The sequence below is a fragment of the Dermacentor silvarum genome, chromosome 2 (genome assembly GCF_013339745.2).
Source record: "Dermacentor silvarum isolate Dsil-2018 chromosome 2, BIME_Dsil_1.4, whole genome shotgun sequence".
Classification (NCBI taxonomy): domain Eukaryota; kingdom Metazoa; phylum Arthropoda; class Arachnida; order Ixodida; family Ixodidae; genus Dermacentor; species Dermacentor silvarum.
This window is the reverse complement of record NC_051155.1, coordinates 5,785,333-5,807,321: the sequence shown is the minus strand read 5'-3', so window position 1 is coordinate 5,807,321 and position 21,989 is coordinate 5,785,333. Positions and strand designations below refer to the sequence as shown.

General features: G+C 45.7%; 1 protein-coding gene across 1 annotated transcript in view; it reads left to right on the top strand.

Moving 5' to 3' along the window:
* The window catches only part of LOC119443216 (dual oxidase-like), a 128,612-nt gene that overhangs the window by 46,010 nt on the left and 60,613 nt on the right, over positions 1–21,989 (top strand). Inside the window, exons 8-9 of the mRNA XM_049663163.1 lie at positions 8,860–8,938; positions 14,459–14,555. Of these exons, the coding sequence (XP_049519120.1) occupies positions 8,860–8,938; positions 14,459–14,555 (176 nt within the window). The remainder of the gene's footprint in view (positions 1–8,859; positions 8,939–14,458; positions 14,556–21,989) is intronic.

Sequence of the window (21,989 nt, the reverse complement as noted above, 5' to 3'; positions counted from 1 at the left end):
ACTGTCTTCATGACAATAAATGCTACGATAAATCTGGAGGCATAAATATGTATTGCTTCAAGGTCGATTACGAGGCATGTCACATTTTTGAAGCCGGAAGCATATGGCTGACATATACGCTATTTACTAAAGCTAGCAGCTTGACTTATTCAGGCGCGTGACCAAGTTGACACTTCAAAATACGAAGTCTGTTTGCCGACGATATGACGTTACTAACATGCACGTTCCATTACGGATTATTAGAGTAACGCCTACGTATTTGACTGCTTCTATCTATAGGCTAGATAGCAATTGTGTATGGGTAAGTTATATAATTTTTCGACAGCTAATACAAGGCAGTTTATATTTAGCCTGATAAGGAGTCGCAGCAGTCTGGTCGCACCAATCTTGGATATGGTCAAGATCATGCTGAAGGTTTAATGTGTCTGAAACTGATCGATAATTAAATATCTACGGCAAATATGGGAATTTGGCCAGTCAAATATTGAAGTGGATCGTTATATTTATGTATTTTATTCATTATTTGAGAGAGAGAGAAATAGAAGAGAGGAAAGGCAGGGAGGTTAACAAGACGCACGTCCGGTTTGTTACCCTGAACTAGGGAAAGGGCGTATAGGGATGAAAAGAGAGAGAAAGGAAATAGAGAGAGCACAGTTTCACGCACATTTGAAGCTTTGCACGAAGTCTACAGACGGTTGCCAAGACCTGTCGACTTGAGGTAGTGCAACAAGGCTTTCATGGCTTTCTGTGCCATCAACGCATACGGCCATGGTCCAAGGATCTTCATTTCCGAAAATGGTCGAGAGTCCAGCCGGTTCAATGCTGTCCGGAGAGCTTCATGCTCGACGTCGAACTGGGGACAGAGACATAAGACATGTTCAATTGTTTCTCTGGTTCCACAAGAGTCGCACATGGGCGTATCCCCCATTCCAATGCGGAACGAGTAGGCCTTTGTAAATGCCACCCCGAGCCCGAGGCGGCACAATACTATCGCCTCAGAGCGGGAAATGTTTGATGGCACTTGAAGCTTCAAGGATGGGTCAATTTTGTGGAGATGGCACTTCGGGTTAAGAGAAGACCAATATTTGTGTGTCATAGCTTTAGCCACGATATGAAGTTTTCCTGCAGCGTCGGTCCTGGATACATTGGGAGTGGTCGGCCTTCCAGATGAGCAGACCGGGTGGCTTCGTCGGCGAGGTCATTACCAGCAATGCTGGTATTCCCGGTAGCCACTGAAATATAATTTCATGCCCTTTAGCGATAGCTTGATGGTGGTCTTCTCTTTTCTCATATACCAGCTGCTCATGAGTCCTGTGATAAATGCCAAAATGCAGACTCTGAAGTGCTGTCTTAGAATCACAAAATATGGCCCATTTCTGAGGTGTCTCTTGCAGGAGGTATTGTACAGCAGCACACAGGGCAGCAAGCTCTGCCGCCGTTGATGTGACATGTGACAGTTTGAACTTGAACGCGGTTTTCGTGGCCGGAATGATAACGGCCACTGGAGAACTGGTAGATGATACAGAACCATCAGTATAGATGTGTATTCAGTCCCAGTAGGTCTCATTCATTAATAGCAGCGTCATCTGTTGCAGAGCTATTCTTGGGTGATTGGCCTTCTTCTTTACGCCCGGAATACTTAGGGACACCTGAGGCTGTTGCAGGCACCACAAGGGGAATGAAGGCCTTGCTGCTTTGGTGTATCCTGATGAAAGGCAATCTGGATTGGTGACGATAACTTCAGAAAACGTGTAACGAGGTCTCTGCGAAGGCAAAAACGCCAAGTGATGATCGGGGACGCGAGAAAGATGACGGATATGCGTCCTGAGACAATCCACTGCAACGTGTGTTTGGATCGGATGATCTTTGACGAGGACAATTGTTGCAGGTGTTGACGCACCGCGAGGAAGTCCTAGGCAAGTGCGCAATGCTTGGCCCTGTAAGCTCTCCAATGAGCGAACATTTGAATTGCACGTATTGGACAAAACTGGAAGGCTGTAGCGTAGGTATCCTAGAAATAGAGCTCTGTACAACTGAAGCATGGAGTGTACAGATGTGCCCCATGTTTTCCCGTACATGAATCTCAGTACCTGGGCAATCGACGGCAGTTTTTTCTTCAGGTACGTGCAATGAGGGCTCCAGGAAATTCATTATTTGAAGTGCACTTTAGGGGCCTGGGCTGTCGGCATCTGTCACGTGATAACGCTCAAAAACAGGGCCTGAAACAGAGCCAAACAAGTGCAGAATTGATCAAAACTGGTTCAAAATAAACTAACATGATTCAGATTAATTTAAATGAAAAAACAATCAAGAATTAAGTGCATTAATTAACAGAAATTCGTTAAAACCGCTTCTAACTATCATCAGCAAAGGCTTTGGCTCCATGTGCGTGGCTCCATGTGCGTGGTTTCCCACCAGTTGTGCCTTAGCACAGGTGTCAAAACGGATGATGGATTGCTAAACACGAGATAAACACAGAACAAGCAAGATAAACACAAGGAAAACACAAGGGAAACATCAGTGAATCACTGCTCCGCACTTCCCGAGCTTTCACGTTGAGTGGAACTGCATTACCGCCGACTTTTTTTTATCTTAACACTGCTTGCGAGAATGAATGGCGGGGTTTTTAAAGCCACCTAGTAAACGAAATTGAAGTTACCTAACTTCCGAGCAATATACAGTTGATATGTTGTTGAAAACGTAATATTTATACTTAAAAAGCGCTAAAAACAATTTTTTTTTTGTTTGGCACATGCAGAGTGGTAAAGTTTATTTCGGCAACCGTTTTTTGCCACCTATAATGTTACAAACAAATCGATTGGGTCAGGGGGCACCTACGAAATTTCAAAAATGTTGTCGTCAATTCTATAGCGAAATAGACCATTATGCGCTGGATGCCGTAAATTCTCGAATATACGCGAGCGCCAACGATCGCGCTGGAGTGTGCAGTAAGTCAAGTCAACGCACGTGGTCTGTATGACCTGTGATTGCCACTGTCGTTGTGCTTTCAGTGTTGCTTGTTGTTTCTTGGCTAAAATTCGTCCAAGAAATAGTTGTATTAGTGACACAACTTTGCCAATGTGTGGCTCTTCACCTGCGGTACAACATGACCGTATCGAGAGACGTAAGATCAAGGAGGAATAGGCACACTGCAAGACTGCGATATATGTGCATCGGAGGTCCAAAGAAGAGAAAATTACGAGGCTGGGACGTTCTCTTTTTACACGCTCATGCAAAGCAGAGAAATGCGTCGATTTTGCCTCTTCTCGAGAACATTTCTAAGGGAAGTGAGCGACGCGCAGTCAGCTGGCTTGCAAGAAACCAGGTGGACTCGACACTGGAGCGAGGGCAGCGTTTACGCACACTGGACGAAAGATTGCAGCGTTTGAGCATGCCATGAATGCGAATTGTACCCACATCCCTTTCCCCTGCAACATCAAGGCATATATATCGCAATGGCAGCGTGTCAACCGAGGTAATATCAATAACCTGCGTGCTCTGGTGGATATTTTTACACCAATTCACCCGAGTATAATAGCAGGTACTCGGAGCTTTGGCATGTTCTCAAATTTCGACCAAATTAGGGAACTGATAGTTTAGGAAATACATTACCACGTCTCTTAAACAAGGTTAATAAAACGGATATCGGTGTAAGTAACATTTCTTGGAAAACTTATTCATGCGTTTCCTGATGTGTCCTTGCCACTTATTTATTTCATTCTATGAAATGAGTTTGCTTACTGTGTTGCAGCCAAAATAATCTTCACTATTGCTTCAGTAAGATCTTTCGCATAACAGCTTATCTCCTGTGGTGTTAGCATCTTTTCGTGTGATACGTTGCTAGTCTATTCGACAGGCTGTAGTTCTTCCCTTCGACTGCATACTTCGCGACTGTAATTTTTAATACGCTTTTGTTTGTGGCTAATTTGTTTCATTTTTGCCTATCTCCAAGAAATATTTTTATCGATAACCTTAACGTATTGGACAAGTAGCGAGAATTGGGCGAGTTGGAATACTTTCATGATCTGTCAGCGCAATAACTTGACAAAAAAGAAGAGGCGATGGCTATGATGGTCTTCTTTTTTGTCTAGTTGTTGCGCTGACAGATCACGTGTGTACTCTTTGCCAGCTGCATGCATGCACTTAGCAGTCCACAGTCTCGTCTCATGCAGCTTACTTCCCCAGCCCTCCCGGAGTGAGGATAAGCTCAGTTCAGCTCAGTTCCTAGTGGAGGAAGGACAACCCTCTTCCACCTGTGGCAGCTACGACAGGGGGCGCTCGCTTTCCTCGTCTGCTGTGCACAAGCATTGGCAAGGATACGCCTCTCGAAGAAACGGAATTGGTGCCAGTGAGCTTGTGCTCTATCTTGAGACTGCATAAGCAACCGACCAGTGGGGGAGAGCTCACGTTCTAGGCCAAGTTATCCCTGTTTCGTGAAAAAAGTTACTCAGCCTGACTCGGCTGGCTAAGAAGCGATCAAATATTACCGACAGAGGCTAGCACGGCGCATTAACGAAGCATCATCTCTCGTTCCCTTCCCTGCACCGCGTAAGCAGGCAGTAATGAAACTACAGTGTGATGAAACTTCAAGGCACCGCCTTGCGTAAATTTTCAATGCGAAGCATTCTTTGCCTCATTCTTTTCTCGTTGCGGTAGGTAGATTCCTGTCTCACTTCACTTGCACAAAAATAATGTGTGGCTGATGTGGGTATCGAACCTCTGCCGCCTACGACAGGAGCTGGGTGCTCTAATCATTAGGCCACGATATCTTTCTGTTTTTTTCTTTATTGCGTTTTTTCACATTTGAATCCACGAGTACAGAGTCAGAGACATTCAAAGCGAGCTAAAAAGCCTGAATTTCGACAATGCAAAGTAATTAGTAAGACTTCATGGAAGGCAAGTCATCAAGCACACATGTCCATTTGGGTGGCTACCTTCGTTGCCGAAATACATCTGTAATATTCAAAAGAACTTCTTTTTGGGCAAGTTGGTGCTTAGATTTCCAAGGTAAACTTGATTGTGGCGCGGGGACATTAGAAAAGGGGACATTAGAAAGAAGACAGTGAAGGCCACTTTCTTCTTTCTTCTGCCCCTTTTCACGAAATGTATTTCGCGCCACAATCAAGCTTACCTAGGGGATCTCTAATACATGTCACACTTTCTATGCAGCAGTCCCTGGTTGACCTTTGGTGTACGTTAGCATGTCGTACATCCATGCCAGTTTTCCACACACTTTGCATACAGAGCAGCATAATCATATCTCCCGGTACCCCCTCTTGTTCAGCACATGGTAAAAATTGAATGACAAAAGGTGTGACTGGTAAGTCTTTTTTGATAATGCGCAGTAAGACATTTTTTATTTTGTTAATGTGCTGTAAGACATCTCTAAAGAACCTTGGCTTATGACAATCCAGAAAAATATGCTCTTTTGTACAGTATAGACCACTTATAACGTAACCGCTTATAGTGCAGGACTGGATATAGTGCGGTCTTTTCAGACTCCCATTAATTTTCCCATAGCACTCCATGTATACACCTATCGCTTATAGTGCAGTTGCTGGAAACGAAATACCAGTTACAGTGCGGCTGCCTGGGAGTACGGAAGTCAGCGGAGACGGTGAACGCTCCCCTCAAATGGGCACCCCAAGGAGTGCTCGAGGAAGAACGAGAGATGAAGTGGAGAAGGGCATGTGTTGCGAACGAAGAGCCAGTGAGGCTGAAACTAGAATCTTGAGTGCGAGTCCAGTCGTGAAATATCACGGCGCGCATAGCGAGCGAGGGCCACGAAACTGCCAACGCCGACCAATGCTCGCTTCACGATAATGACAGTAAACGAAACTTCAGGGAGCGGGCGGCGCCGGCATGGCACGGCGAAGGGCACACGGAGACCGTGGAATGTGAGGGAGGAGGGCGGCAGGGAAGCGGATTTCGGCTCGGAAACTCCGCCGCTTCGGTGGCTCCCCTCGCCCTCCCTCGTAGCTCCCTCACTTTCGACTGTCACCGTGCACGCCTGCCGCCGTGCAGGCGCCGCCACTCCAGCCGGCCCGGTGCCAGCTCCCCGAAGTTTCGTTTTCTGCCGCTATCGGGAAGCGGGGGTTTGCCGGCGTGGGCAGTTTCGGTGGCCGGCCTGGGACAGCGTCGCTGCTTCCCTCTGCGCCGTAGCCGCAGCGTGCAAAGTCAACACGTGACTAGAAAGTAGAGGAAGCATAAAGGAGAAAGAAGGGTTCACTGCCATTTTCTACGCGTGTCTATGGTAGCGTGGCTCAGACGTCGGCACGTACACGCATGTTCTGGCGCAACGCAGAATCGGCGACCTTGCCATTTGAGAGAGGGTGAAATTTCCGCCGCATTTTTTTTCTTCCTTTTTGCATGTTTTGTACGCGCGTGACATTGAGGGGTCTCTCCTAAGCTTTTACTCTATGGCGGTGCCGGAGCAATGCCGGTCGGAGGCGCCGCCGTGCGATTTGGTTCGAATTAACGAGATTTGACTGTAAATTGAATGCAAATGTTCTAGCCGCATTCCTTGACTGTCGCACACGCGCGGCGGCTTGGTGCACATGTTTTGCATATGCGTGGGCCTTGAAAATTGTTGCTTTGGTTATAGTGCGGTACCGCTTATAGTACAGATATTCGCGACTCCGGCGACTTACGTTATAAGCGATCTACACTGTATCAGGCTTTCTACGCATCAGAAAATTTAGTGACCAAGGAACAAGCGTGCCTTTGGTTTGAAGCCATCGCTTAACTGGGAGGGTGCCGGCGTATAACTTAAAAAGGAAAAATTTCCTGGATGACCTGATAGGCATGCTCTTGACCTGCTTACATCTCGTGCGGATCCTAAATTATGCAAAATATGGTACATTGGAACAGGCCAGCAGTTTCAACAGTATCTTGATACAGCCTCTTTCTTGTAACGGTTGCCAAATAGTCGACGAAAACATGACCTTCAGTATCTAATAAGCTAGAACGACTTAATTTGGGAAACCCGTTTGTGCTCTTGATTTGGTAACATGTGTGGGCACTATACAAACACTTATCTCCTAATCTGACTTATATAATCGTTTTTAGGAAACTGTGTGTTTGGTCGCGCAGGAAAGAAAACCAGGCAGCGAGTTGCTTGAAAATCAGTTCTGACAGTATCTTCGTGTAACAGCATGTGAAATAAATTAGTCCTGCTAGTTTGTTCTCATTGTGAACCCCATCTGAATCGCGGAAACACTCTATCTAGTTTTTGCACAGAAGTTCTCTGCATGTGTAACAATTGAAGTACATAGACAATCTTCGATACTAAGAACACATTACAAACAGTTGCTCTCACAAACATTGAAAAATTGTGAGTGCCCCATTTGTTTGTGTTTCACTGGGAGGAGGCGGTAGGCTGGGGCGCCTGCCTCGTTCTAGCTCATATACGCGAGCCCAGCCAATCAGGACGTCAGCAGCAGCCGAACATTATCGCCGAGTTTTTAACCCAGGGCCTTTTAGGGACTTTGATTGCTCATTACCGTGTGCCTTACAGCATAAGGACAGTTTGCAGGAGAAAAGTTGAATCCTTGCTGTCTGCATATTATGTGGTTAAGCATGCAGTTACTTATACTAACTCTGGGCGGTAGAAGACATGACGAGCCAGAAAAAAATTGCTTTCACCAACTACAGTGGATTTCTGTTGACGAATCTTGGCTATCGAGTGGTGGTCCAACTGCGCAATTTGCGTCATTTTGCTACCATCCTACTCGTCTGTGCCCACCGAAGTGCAACTTGCGCCAAGTGCGCCAAAGCACCACCTTTGCCTTGGGCACTACGCGGACATCGCAGTAGCGTAGCCGATCCCTTCGTTTGTGGACAGACCCGCGGCTAAGCATTCCGAGCATCGGCGATGCGGACTTCGCGACCAAGCTTCACACACGAAATGCTCGATCAGACACTCAGTTAAGCCTTTCAGCACTCCATGTTTCGGAATTCGCGGCTAAGCACATCGAGCGTCGGTTCTTGGCCCCGCGGCTAGGCATTGTTGTTGCACAAAATTGTTTTTCTGCATTTCTTGACGCTTTTGTATTATGTCTGATTGCATAAAACTATTCTCAGTAGTCTACAAGTGCTATTTACATAGGCAAATAAAGTCTGTTTGCAACGTTTTCTGCTCTGGGCACGCGAGCTAAATCGATGGGTCAGTCTGTCTTGCTTGTGTCCATTTGCTCTGAAAAGGTCCGAAACGTCTTATTATATTTTTTCAACTTTTGTGGTCGGTGTCCGTTTTAATTATTGTCATGCTCTAAAGAAGTACTTAACAATTGGGTAGTAGTAATAAGCTGCACCAAATGTCATGCACTTTTCTTCTGCTTCAACTAATCCAAAACGCCAGATTTTGTGCTACAGAACTGCTACAAAATGCTAATGTGGCTGCTCCTAAATTGCTACAAAACAGCTTTTTTCCTGCTCCAAAAATTGCTCCAATTCTTAAACTGGCTGGACCACCACTGTTATCGCAGTCCGCTTTTTTGGTTTCAGATGGTGGGGTGAAACAGCGTCGTGAGTGTACATGATGCTCCGGGCAATCCACGTTTTTAACTTTTGCCAAAGGTCAACTTAAACTGTCGCCACTTCCAGCGCCGAAGCGTGTTGCATCACAAGCAGTTTCTGTCTATTACGCCCTAGGTCGCATTGTGCAAACAGCGGCTTTGTCAAAGAAACGTTAATGCAGGAAGCGCCGCCCATGACTTAAGGCCCCGCTGCTGTGTCAGCATGTTTAAATTACGCATATGGACGGGCAAGTCTCATGGCAATTTGTGCATTCTTTCAACCAACAGAAATGATTCCTTCTTTACTGCTAAAGCGTTCTGCATCCATATATTACTTATGCAGGGATGGCTCTTGCCGTTTTCTTGACACAAAGAATGGATTCAAAGCCTTGCGGTTGTGCTCCACCTGGTGGCTTTCCGAGGTAAGCACGTCATTTACATGTCTCGCTAAACGGCTTTTAGGACCTTTTCATTGGGGTGCAGTTTGTAAAAAGGACCACCATTACTGAACTTCTGCGGACTGCAATTTTAACCTGTTTCTTCACAAGCGCACTATTCTAGCCGGTGCACAGAAGGTCTCACAAATTTTAATGAAAGCAAGTTAGTTACTCATATTCGTTCGTTACTCAGACAAAGAATGCTGCAAATCGTTGAAAGCCGGATGGACTCGCAATTTCAGTGCAACATGTGCAAAAACGTAAGGCTGGTGACAACAGAATATGCTTCGTAGAGCATTGCACACTGCTCAAGCGATGAGTACAATACCGAATCGACACGATGAAAATGCGTAAAAGAGCCCACTGTATGAAAAAGACTGCGTTTTCGTCTGTGTCACAGGGAAGACAGTAAGCATGGCGCACGATACGCAGCAGCTCACCCAGCAACGCATGCTATCAGACGTTTTGCCTGCGTTACTGTCATCGTCTTTTCAAGCCACCTACGAGAGGCAAAATCTCTTTCAACATTACTTGGTGAAATGTCTAACTTTCAAACAAGGCTTGACCTGTTGGCATGCACTTCGTGCGTAATCCGCGAGCAGTATAGCCGCTCAGAGATTGACAATGGTGAACGTACGAGCTTGTCGAAGCAGACAAAGCAGTGCCAAAGATGACTTGTAAGGGGAGACGACAGACAGAGTGCTCACGAGAGCATGCATTCTCGCCTATGGGCTCAGGTGCAAGTGATTTGGCCAATAATTGCAAAAAGTGTGGTTCTGAAGCATGTGTTGAGAAATGCACATTCCTATACGACGCTACACAGGGCAGCGGGCCCGTTAAAGTAGCAATGTGTTTCGAATGCATGGTGACACATGGGTCGTGTGCCTTCGCTATAATTACAATGCAGCGATATACGCTAGTTATCTAACGTGTCATGGCCTGCAGATAACAGGAGCCTTTCATGAATTGTTGTCTTATATATAGCATCTGCCCTGATGCTATTTCCTATATACACTAGATTGAGGTTACCGGGAACCTCAATGGACTGGGAAATAGGATCTGACTAACAGGAGTTTTGTTTACAAAGAGAAATATGCAGAGATGTAGCACAATACGTCGTACACCCTCCTAACGCTGTTAGACATCTTAAGAATGAAGTGAATGCATTAGATAGTTTTGCCCGTGGTTTGAGCGCGGTAGGCGACTTCTGGAACGACTAGGCTTCGCCACTTTTCATTTAGAGGAGGCACCGGTGATGTATCAAAGCAAGAACATCGCTCCTATGGTGTGTTCATATCGAGGAGCCACTGATTCGTTTTTAGCCCGCCAGCTTGGGCATGTTGCGAATCAGCATGGACATATGCACATTAATTGGCTCGCAAGTGCTTGGGTATGGCCAGCAGCTAATGCATGGCTTGGCGACGAAGGGTACAGGGTTGGCTATAGCGGATGAAGAGGTGCAGGGAACTTTCAAGAGGGATGCGATCCATGGGTCCTTGCGCTGTTCTGAAGGCATGTCAGTGATGGTGAGAGCATCCAGGGAAAAGTCGACCGCTGAAGGGGGCCCTGCGTTGGATTTCACGGGTGAATGAGAAAGTGCATCCGTCTCAGAATGCTTGTGCCCGGATCGGTAAACAACGCGAATGTCGAATTCTTGAATACGAAGAGCCTAACGACCGAGACGACCAGAGAGATCTTTGAGGGAAGCCAGCCAGCAGAGTGCCTGATCGTCAGTTACAACGTCGAAAGGCCTGCCGTACAAATAGGGGCGAAATTTTCCTAACGCCCATACACAATCGCGAGGCACTTTCTTCGATGACTGAAAAATTCGCTTCCGCCTTGGTGAGGGCGCGGCTTACCTAGGCCAGAACATACTCAGGGAAGCCGGGCTTGCGTTGCGCGACAACTGCACCAAGACCGATACCACTGGCATCTGTATGTATTTCGGTTAGCGCAGCAGGGTCATAATGAGTGGTGAAGTAATGCGTTAAACAAGCCATCGTATCACAATTCAGGACCCTTCTCGCCAGCTACAGACCAATATTGTTGACAAGCTGTTTGTGCAAACTCTCTGAGACTCTCAAGCACTGGTAAACCAGTGCTTGATTCATTATCTTGAAATTAACAAAATACTAGATGCTCTGCAGTGTGGATTCAGGGATGGTAGATCTACTATAGACCACCTTGTCCGTATGAAGGCGAACATCCGAGATGCCTTCATACGCAAGCAATTTTTCCTATCAGTATTTCTTGACATGGAGAAGGCCTACGATACTACGGGGCACTTAAAAATTGTCCGAGATTTGTTACTGCGGATACCCATTACAATGGGTATCCGCAGTAACTTGCTGAGCGTTATCGAAAATTATCTCATAAAACATTTAGTGTGAGAGTTGGCAACGTTCTATCCCAACCATTCACTCAGGAGACAGGTCTACCTCTTGATGGGGTGCTGAGCTGTACTGTCTCAATTGTCAAAATGAATTCTTTGCATGCCGTTATACCGTGTACAATGTTTTATTCTGTTATGTGGACGATGTGCAGACTGGATTAAAAATCATGTCATCTTGCAATCTGCGAGAGACAGGTACAGCTTGGCCTAAACAAACTGTATAAGTGGGTGATGATAATTTAGTCTAAACCCACAGGAAAGTACCTGCGTGCTCTTATGAAACAACAGAGGATTATTCCCGGATCCCGAGATTTCTCTGAATGGAGAACGACTGTCTGTAAGCGGTATACTCTTTTTTTTTTAGGTACAATCTTAGATTCTATCCCTCACCTGAAACTTTTGTACCTCACCTGAAACATCTTAAAGAGAAATGTCTCAAAATGATGAATCTACTGAAGCTTATGTCACGCACATCCTGGGGAAGTGACAGGTGATTCCTCTTGAACTTGTATAAGAGCATAGGCTGATGATGATGATGATGATCACACTTTGACTACGGCGCAATAGCTCTATCACTCTACTGTGCCTAGTGCTTTAAAGATTCTCGATCCTGTTCACCATCTGGGTATCCGCCTGGCTACAGGTGCCTTCAGTAGTCCCGTGTGTATGAGCCACTGCTTGAGGTTGCAAGCTTCGGACGCCTCTCCCGATTACTCCGAGTAACGTCTCAGATCATGAGGTTTCGTCGGAACGCTTCGCAGAACACACCATCTTCTAAAGGACCTATTGACGGCGTCAGAGTTTCACCAGGCGGAGATGTACTGGTTGAGGCTTGTCCAACACTCTGAATTCGCAAGCGAAGTCACGGCCTTGGAGGAAGGACAACGAGTTCCCAACACCTCCAGTGTGCTGACGTTACAACCGCTGCTCGACCGTGACAGATTACTTCGTGTAGGAGGCCGACTGAAGCAGCTTAAAGACCGAGAGGAATTGAAGCATCTGATCTTGCTTCCAGCAGATCACCGGTTCACCGACCTCTTGGTTGATGCAACACACGTGCGACTCCTACATGGAGGAGTTCAACTCACCCTCCTACACATTCGGGAACGCTTTTGGACCCTTAAGAGGCATCACACAGTGAAGCGCGTTCTGAAAGCGTGCTAGCATGCCGCCGATGGCGCCTGCTTCCCGAAGCTGCCCCTGTAGCACCCTTGCCAAAGGAAAGAATCAGTGAGGCAACACCAATTGAAGTGGTGGGAATTGACTTCTGTCGGCAACTCTATTGCCGTGCTGAATTACCTTCAACTGTAAAAGTGTACATCGTTGTCTTTTCTTGTGCTGTGATGAGGGCAGCACAGCTGGAGTTGACCACAGATTTGACAGTGCAAGCATTTTTACTAGACTTCAGGTGCTTTGCAGCACGACGTGGAATTCCTGCTATCGTGCACTCTGACAATGTGAAAACATTCAGCTGCAGCGCCAAGCATTTGTGCCTTTTCGAAGACAACGTTCTGGTAGAGCGTACTAGAATGGGGGAGTGGGTCCAGCGGATTCCTTAGCAAGCGCCGAGGGTGAAGCAAAAAACGTGCAAAATGTGGTGGCGCTGCCGTCGCCTTATTCTGAATCTCCGGCCAATAAACGTTGGCTCCGGCTGTTTCGACAGCGCTCATTGGCTAAGGCGAGCTCACAGGCTGAGTAGCTGTCGTCTGCTCGACGCACCGTCGTTGTTGCATCGTTTGCGTTCTTTCCGCCGCTCTTTTTCCATTTTATTTACAATAGATCGGTTGGGAATAATCTCAGTGTTACCGCCACCCAATATCCGCCTGTCAAAGCTCCATGCAGCTGCGGTAGGGTCTCCGACGCGACAAGCGTCCGGCCGGCGAGCAGGACTGCTCATTCGGGAGAAAGCGACGGTGGCGCCACCTGGATTTCTAATAAAAAATGCCTCGGAGCAGAGCCCTCGTTGGACCTGCTCCCCTACTCTAGTACACTCTAGTTCTGGGCTATGCCAGCTCCCACTGAATTCAATGACGCTTTGTTGTTGAATGTGCACTGTGGTGGGGAGGCTTTTGGGAGCATGTAATCCGCACAATTAAGGATGCACTAAAGCGTTGCCTGGGACAGAGCAGCTTGAGCTACAACAAGCTACTCACCGTGCCTGCTGAAATTGAGGCGACAGTTAGCTGTCGTACGCTCACCTACTTGAAGGATGACGTCACATCCACAGATGTTCTGACGCCCTCGCACTTATTAGTCGGCAAGCGTGTTATCATTTTGCCAACAGAATAAAAAAACCGTGCTTTTAGTGCCGCCATACCTGACCTTCAATGACGACCTCAGCATCATGAACAGCTGCGTCACAGGCTTTGGAAGCAGTGGAAGAAGGAATAGCTTCTGTTCCTGGGCGCTGCTCACCACAGCAAGCCTAGCCATCACCGAAATTAACGCCAGACGATCTTGTCGTCGAGAACAAACGCACCGCCTGTGACATGGAAGACAGGCCGTGTCGTTAAGGCATTTCAAGGAAGAGACGGTATTGCGCAGTCCTTCCTAATACTACTTTCGAACGACCAGCAAGTCCGACGTCCTATACAGCGGCTTTACCTCCTGCAGGCACGCACGTGCAGTGCAGCCGCGGGAGTGTGATGAAAATTGAAGCGGACGAAGTCGAGAACGCATGAGGTGAAGGCTCGCGCTAGCGCCATTTACCATTTGGATCAATAAACCGTATGCGACGCAAGTCAGTCTCTGTCCTCAACAGTTGCAAAGTCAACCCATCAATAACAGCAAATACATTCATGAACTCTTTGATTTTATGGCAGACATCTGAACTCGTCTAAATATACAGAGAAGCATGTCATTACCCCCACTTTGTACTGAAGTGTGCTTGTTGAGAAAATTTGACGCCGAACGTGCAAATTTATCGCCCATTGTACATGTTTTTTACCATACACTATTTTGGGATTTAGCTGTTGAGTCGTGTCTTCAGCTGTAGCTTAGACAGTCTGCTGTTATCCTAATTTATTACAAGGGAAACTCTTCGCTGAGGTTGTAATCCCTCGCTTGTTCTTTCTTATGTTTTTCTTATTCTTTCGGCTGGCGTCGTACTGCAGGAAGTGCTCCCTGCTTCTGGCATTGACGAGCTCATCCTGGGAATGGCGTCTCAAATCGCCGAGAAAGAAGACCACATCCTCTGTTCGGACGTAAGGGGTGAGTGATTCTATTGATGCGCGGGTATTATTGAAACCCAAACATGCTCCAAAAGGAAAACGACGTTATGAGTTTAACAGTACAGATGGAACAGAGGAGGAACAGGAATATGCCCCATGCTCTTTCTCCCAATTATTAGAAAGTCGTGGAATAAATGCTAAATGTACAGACTACAAGCATTATAACAAAGGCAATTGGCCTCACTCTGTAGTCGTAGGTGTCCGCAAAAGAAAACAGGTCAGATAAATGCGAAGAACGCAGAGACACCGCAGCGTAAGGTAATTATCACGACAACGTAACACCCAAGTACACACTACATTGCGCAAACAATTTTTTTTGGTATCATAGGCTTGTATAGCTTGCTAAAGGATTTTCAAGCAAAGCTTGTTATAAGGCAAAGATTTTGGTGGTGTTCGTGTAATCAAAAAAACTGTCAGCCCTTCCACTTGGGGGGAGATGAAAGACCAGCGAAGCTGTGCTATGGTGGGAATTATGTATTTCCAATCATGACTATTAAGATGTAATGGTGTAATCGGTTACTTGAACTATTAAAGAATGAGAACTATATATGATCCAGTGGTTTTCATTTATTTAGTGACCACAGGGACCATGGCCTTTTGGTCGCTACGGTACACCGCTATAGGGTGTACGGCAAAGGTTGGCACGTTCATCATAAACACGACACCAAAGCCACGCGCGTTCGGTGCGAACGCGGGCAAAATGCCGCCACCGTCGTGAACAGTTCTCTGCGTTGTTTGTATGACCGCACACAACCGCTGTCAAAACGCTGGCTACGTGACAAATGGCTTAATGCCGTTGTCGACACTGTTTGAGGAGAGGCGGGCGAGAGCCCAGAGAGAGTCGGCGGCAGAGGCCGGCAGGGCTGCGCGCATGCACCGCAGTGGGAGAGCGGGCGTGCACACGCACAGTCTAGGGTGCCTCAATGCCCTCCTTGCCCACCACTCTCCTTCCACAGCAATTCAATTTTGATGAATCGCAAGCAGTAATGGCGGGCGGATGCTGTTAACCACGCCGCCGAGCAAACTCAAGACATCAAACGCAAGCGTTTGTGGTTTGACAACAAGTTGTCCCTGATCAGTGTAATCTGCTCTGACGAACAGCGACACAAGTATGAATGAATGAAGAGATCCTAAGGCAGGATGAAGAACAAGGGCACATTCCAGTAAACATAAAGTTGATGGCAAAGGGGACGGCTAGGTATAGGTTAGGTATCATCCATCTTCACGGAGTGGAAGGGCCGACAAATTTTTCTTAAGCCAGTACCAACCAATTGTCTTTTCAGGAGCTGGTAAAACATTTCGAAGATTTCCAGTGGCCTGCATTATGAGATCCGTAATCTATGCCTCGAAATTTTATGAAATTGGAATGCTTAACGTCCTGAAATGAAATATTGAATTATAATGAATGCCCAAAATGATGGGCTCCGGAACATTGTTGAACACCTGATGTTCTTTAACGTGTACATAAAGCTAAGTCTTTGACGTCTGCCTGCACAAGTAAACATATAGAGTGCCGCTTCTTGTGCGATTCGGTAGTAAAAGCTCTTCGTTAAAATTTCAGTGCGAAAAACTACAAAATGACACAAACGCTAGTGTCCTTGTGTAGTCTTTAGCACTGAACATTTGACACCTACCAACTGGCTCAGTTTACCCTACTTCTAAGATAAATGCTTTGCTAGACGATGCTAAATGACACGGAGAGTAAGGCACACTTAAACACGTGAGTGCCACCAGCAACAATGAATTCTAATTTTGAAATAATGTGCTTGCCGAGCTCACACTGTTAACCTCCTAATACGAGTTTACTTGGTCTACCTGATGCTAGTCATTTATTTGTTCCTAGAAAGCCTTAGAAACAACAATTCTGTGGTGTCCTAATGGTTACCCTTACCTTTTAGGATATGTTAGTTTTCTTTAACAATGGCTGCTTGCTTTTGTCATCGTCCTGCCGTATTTCAACGGACTTCGCCAACCTGATGTTTGATTTTAAGCTTTCAAATACTGTAAATAAACATACGCGGGGTACTAACATCGTAGCTTTAGTCCTAACCACAGTTCCAGAAACGCTAGGCCCACTCCTGTACACTGATAGTTTTAGTGAGCACATTCCACTTCAGCGTACTATCCATAAGCCGGTGACAAGAATAGATGTTATAAATAATAAAGTCGTCTGTAATTACATTAAAGATGGTTTTGACAGCAGGAATGCGGGATTGGTGGCAGTTTTCCATCAGTCATTGCTACAAACTTTTTGATATATTCTGTAGATGACAACTGACTGGCTTTCTAGAATATGATCTTAGTTTACTTATTTACATTTCTCACAATAACAAAAATGCATCAGATCGTCACTACACAGATTACGAAATAAAAAGAAACGGCGTTATGAAATTCCCTAGCATTCGTCCAGTCCGTCCTCCTGTACACGGCATGCTTGAAAGAATATTCAGCTATATGCGCAGCTAAGCATAAATACTTCGCGTATGGCCTTCCTTCCCTTTCACGTTCAAATCCAAGAAGGTGTTAGCAAACCATATCGCCTGATCATGACTGGTTACGTATTTGTCTTCTTAAAGATAATAGTACTCCTTTAACTGATGCACAGAGCTCATGCAAGTACAACTTTCTTTATTCTTTCTTATTAACAAGGATAATCTAAACATACCGATCGCTCCTGAACTATGATTTTTTTTTTTTCAATAAGCATGGCTTTATAGAAAAACCCGTCCTGCGATACGCAGTTGCTTCAGTTTACAGCCGACTGCATTTTTACATGGTAAATAACTTAGAAACTAACAGCATTTTTTTTTTCGATAGCGTTTGATCGCGTTGCCCATTGCCGTAAGTTTTTTTTAAAAATTAAATTCTCTCGGTCTAAACCCTCCTACATTATCTTATATTATGAATTTTTTATCGTATCACCAACAATTTACCTTTATTAGCAAGTGTGTCTCAGCTCGGCTCATATAACTTCGGGGGTTCCCCAGGGCAGTCCTCTTCTGTTTTAGTCTATGTTGACGATCTTTCCACTAATATTTCTCCAAATATTCGGCTCTTCACTGATGATTCAGGAAAAATTCAAGAGGTGCTTAGTTATCCCTACGTGGATGAAACCTCCAAGTTTCTGCCCCATATGTTAGCACCGGTAGAATGCATTGATTGTACACTTTTCTTTTCAATGACAGTGGTAAGCTCCCTGTCAGGATTTGGCAATGCCTGCCATATGCACTCCAACCCAATTTTATTCGTGTGTAAATTTCTTTCTCATAATGAGGGTCCCCTGTGAGTAATCGACCTAGATAAACGTACTCCTTTTGCAGACTCTAGAGGCTGACTGGCGATCCTGAATTCTTGTTCCCTTGTCAGGCTATCGAACATTATGTTTGCCTTCTGCATATTAATCTTCAACCCCACTCTTACACTTTCTCGGTTAAGCATATGTCTTAATGTCAGCATAATTTGGCTGTTATTGATGGCAATTGCTCCGGACTTAGCAAGGTGAGCGAATAGCATGGAAATAACTGACAGTTCCACAGAGGTTACAAGAAAACTTTACTTTTATTCATCTAGAATAATGCAACCAATATAACTGACCAAGCAAAACTTGTTTCAATACATAAAAAGTACTATGGCCAACACACCGTCCTAATCTATAGCAACATATGCAAAACCTTCGCACATAATCATTCGCGATTCCGTGCGACACCATGTATTCATATCCAACAATTACCAGACAAGGCAACATTGCCTGGCATTATCATTTAGAAAACATCTGACTTACTAATTTTGCTTCCCGTCGGACACTCAGAGCCTGTGTAACGGAGAGTGAACGAACATAGCGCGATGTTTCTTCGCGGAGCGTGCCGCATTTATCGTCACGACGAGACACGTACAGCGCGTCGAATGCCCCAGCCACCCCGTGAACTTTCACGATAAAAAAAAACCTGCATCCACACCTCTCGCCAATTAATGCCGAGTGCTAGGCCACGCAAAATTTGAAGTGAAGTGCACGCCACACTTCGAACAAACACGCAAGGAAATAAAACACTCGGATGAAACCACCGTGTTGTAGTGAGCAAGGTCATTCCGCACGACATAATAGCTAGTTTGCAGTCTTGCCAAGTCTTGCGCCAGAATCACTGGTTCATAGGGGTCATCAAGAACAAACTAATAAATTGTGAAATAGAAACAAAATTACCATTTATTGTTTTAGTACAGCGAAAATATTTGAAACGGAATATTTACTCGTATGACAATATTTTGATTAAAAATTTTCGAACATCTTTTTTCACATAGGTTTCCTAGTTTCAGCGCTTGTCTCCCCCTCACCTAGTCACACTCCAATTGTGCACCACTAACTGATATCTGTGACGATAGGTTGTCACGCTTTTCGTTCCAAGCTTCACGACCTATTTAGATGGACCGTGAAAGAAACGCATTCGTACGCAAAGCAAGATTAAACATGTGCGTAAGGAGAGGAACAAAAAAAAGGCCGCATACCTGCTTGCTTCGCTGCAAATGACTTTGAAATACGATAGTCGTCTGCTGCCCCTGATAGGTAACACCCTCTCTTCTCCCCCTTCCACCCCTCACGCTCTTCCCCTCCCCTCTCACTCCTCCCATGATGGATGCAATGGAGGTTTTGCCGAATTCAATTCAGAATTCCCACGTTCGCCCTGCTCTCACGCCATCTGTTAGGACCTTTTATTACTGTTGGCTGAAAGCTGGCTACAGAGCCGCAGCTTCAGTCTGCTTGTTTTAACGCGTAGCGTCTCTTCGACACCATTTCTAACACGCTGATTTTTCATTTACTAGCGTAACACCCTCTCTTATTCTCCTCCCCTCTCACTCCTCCCATGATTCGGTCGTACGACCGAATAGAAAATTTCATTTCAGCTTACGGCTGCTGCTACATCGTCTTCTGAAAAACATTAAATGTTGAAATGGTCACTGAAGCTATACTGCCAGACAGTCCAGTAACCAGAGCTAAGAGCATGCGTTGTATTCAAGGAAACTGCGGCAAAATGTTCATTGAATGCAATGGCGATATTGTGCAGCTTCTAAGAATGCCACAAGAAGGATGATTTATGACAATAATTTCAGCCCGTGCAGAACTGTAATATTTTACATAGGTCCAGAAACATTTGGGATCACATTGTACGCGCTCTTGCATCACTGTGTCTACACATTACGCATTTCACCTCGCTTCGCAAGACACTAAATGTTTTGTACCACCCCAATGATTCTGTTTTCTTGAACTTCCTATGGTACTTTAGCTTTTTACAAAGTAAACTGCGCGATTCCTTAAGAAAACGACGTAGGATAGCGTGCAGGGCGAAACTCTTTGCAGGGAATGAAGGCTTCCAAAGCACATTTTACATTATCATTAAGCATGCTGACTGCTTTGTTGATATCTGCGGCTCGGTACAATTCAGACCAGTCGCCGTTCAGAAAAACATATCAGTGAACAGGCCCGCTCGACACATGAATCGTCTCTACAAAAATTGTGACTTCAAGTGGAACATGCCAATGGTCAATAGGAACTAAACCCCTAACAGCAACAAAAAACTCATTCATACAGAAATTAGACAGAATCTCATGTAAAACATTCCCAGTGGTATTTGGCACCGTGGTAAACTGCGTTAATCCAAGAAATTGGATAAATAAGAACAGCGCATCATAGCGAAGGGATGATAAAGATAGGGATGTCACGCGTGAGGAATCCCAAACAGTAAGTAGGCGGAACATTGACATTGCCAGCTATCAGGATATTATATTTTGCTACATCAATAACTTCAACTAAGTTATGCATATGCTTACAAAACTGCATGCTACTTGTGTTAGGAGGGAAGTAGGCTGCTCAGAGCAACAAATTTCTGCCACTTTTAACAGAAATTCCAGAAAAGAGGAACGCCTTAAAACACTAAGATTGTTCCGCACAGCAATTAGCACACCGCCACCGTATTAAGTGCGTGCATCATATCACATCTATGAACTGTGTATTCCGGTGGAAATTAATTCTTAGACAGTAAGTCGTTGCAAAGCTAAGTTTCAGTTAAGCAGATAACATGGTATGAGCAGGCTAGCACGTTCTCTTAGAAAAAGGAGGATTACATACGTCGACCACGAACACTTTGGTAAAAAACGGCACTTCATGAATGAGATTAGAAAAGAAATTACGTTATTTTGTCGCTGGCGTCCCTGTATGCATCATGCCTGCCGTAAAAACGCCGCAACAGGCAACCCTTCGGCCAAATGTTTTCCCAGTTGATTTTTGGAAGACATTCTCATTCAGTGTGACCCGGAAGGAAGCATAGCTCTCATGCTTCGCTTTGCGCTTTTGGCAGTCCACATCGCTGCTATCAAAACTTTTTTCAGTGTAGCACAGATTTTCTTGCAAGACGTCGAAGGGGCGGCGAACGCCTACCCGGCACAGAAACCAGCGTGCTGGAAATAGTTGCCACAAGCAACGGCTTCGCCCTCGTCTTGGGCCAGAACGAAATTGGTTGTAGGCCTGGACGCACATTTGATTCCCGCAATGGGCTACCCAGGGCCGATTTGACGCTGTGGTTTACGTAACGACGCGAAGCCGGTGGAAAAGACCGATTGACTAAAGGGACGTCCGTGAAGGTGCTGGAGGAGGCCCCTCTTTTCCGTCACCTTGCTGCTGCGCGCATTTATACCATAGCTGTGTGCTCCGGGTCAGGTGCAAGCGAAGGTTGTCGTTGCCCTTCTTCAGATCAAGAACCCCACCTGTAAGTGACGGGATTTTGTCGCACAGGGCCTGCATGACGACACCAAGTTAGCTGCAGGCTCCGTCACAGGCGATGACGTCCTGGTCCAGCGAAGCCCTTACAGCACGCATCTGGAGCTCTGTATTGTCGCACCCGAAGCGTCCAGTACACTGGGAGCACTTGTAAGTGCTCGATCCCGTGGACGTGCATAGCTCGTACTCTTCGTCAACGATGTTCGAGCACTTTCAGTGGAACCGGCAGCCACAATGCCCACAGCAATGGGAAAATTGTTGTCGACCAAAGAACGGCTGCGAGCACAAATCGCGCTTTTCCTTTGAACCCGTCATGGCATGTCAGCAGAAGAAACGGCCGTACATGCACAAAGTTGGCGGAATGGGGGAGCGGGGCAATTAGAATGTGGCCGTGCTCATTGAGTGTGCTGCATCGAATGAGCGCCTTTCGAGTGCCTTTACAATGCCTTGCGTCATCGTTGTGTTACACTGTATTTTCCTGTATATATGTGTCGTAATTTCTTAGTCGATATGTGTTATTAGTCAGGTGACCCTCTTACCCAATGTTGAGCTGTAAGGTATTGTTAATAACAATAATAATATTTAAGCCTAGCTTGAATGCAGTTTTGATCTATAGGAGTACGTGGTGGCAAAAGGTCTTGATTTTTA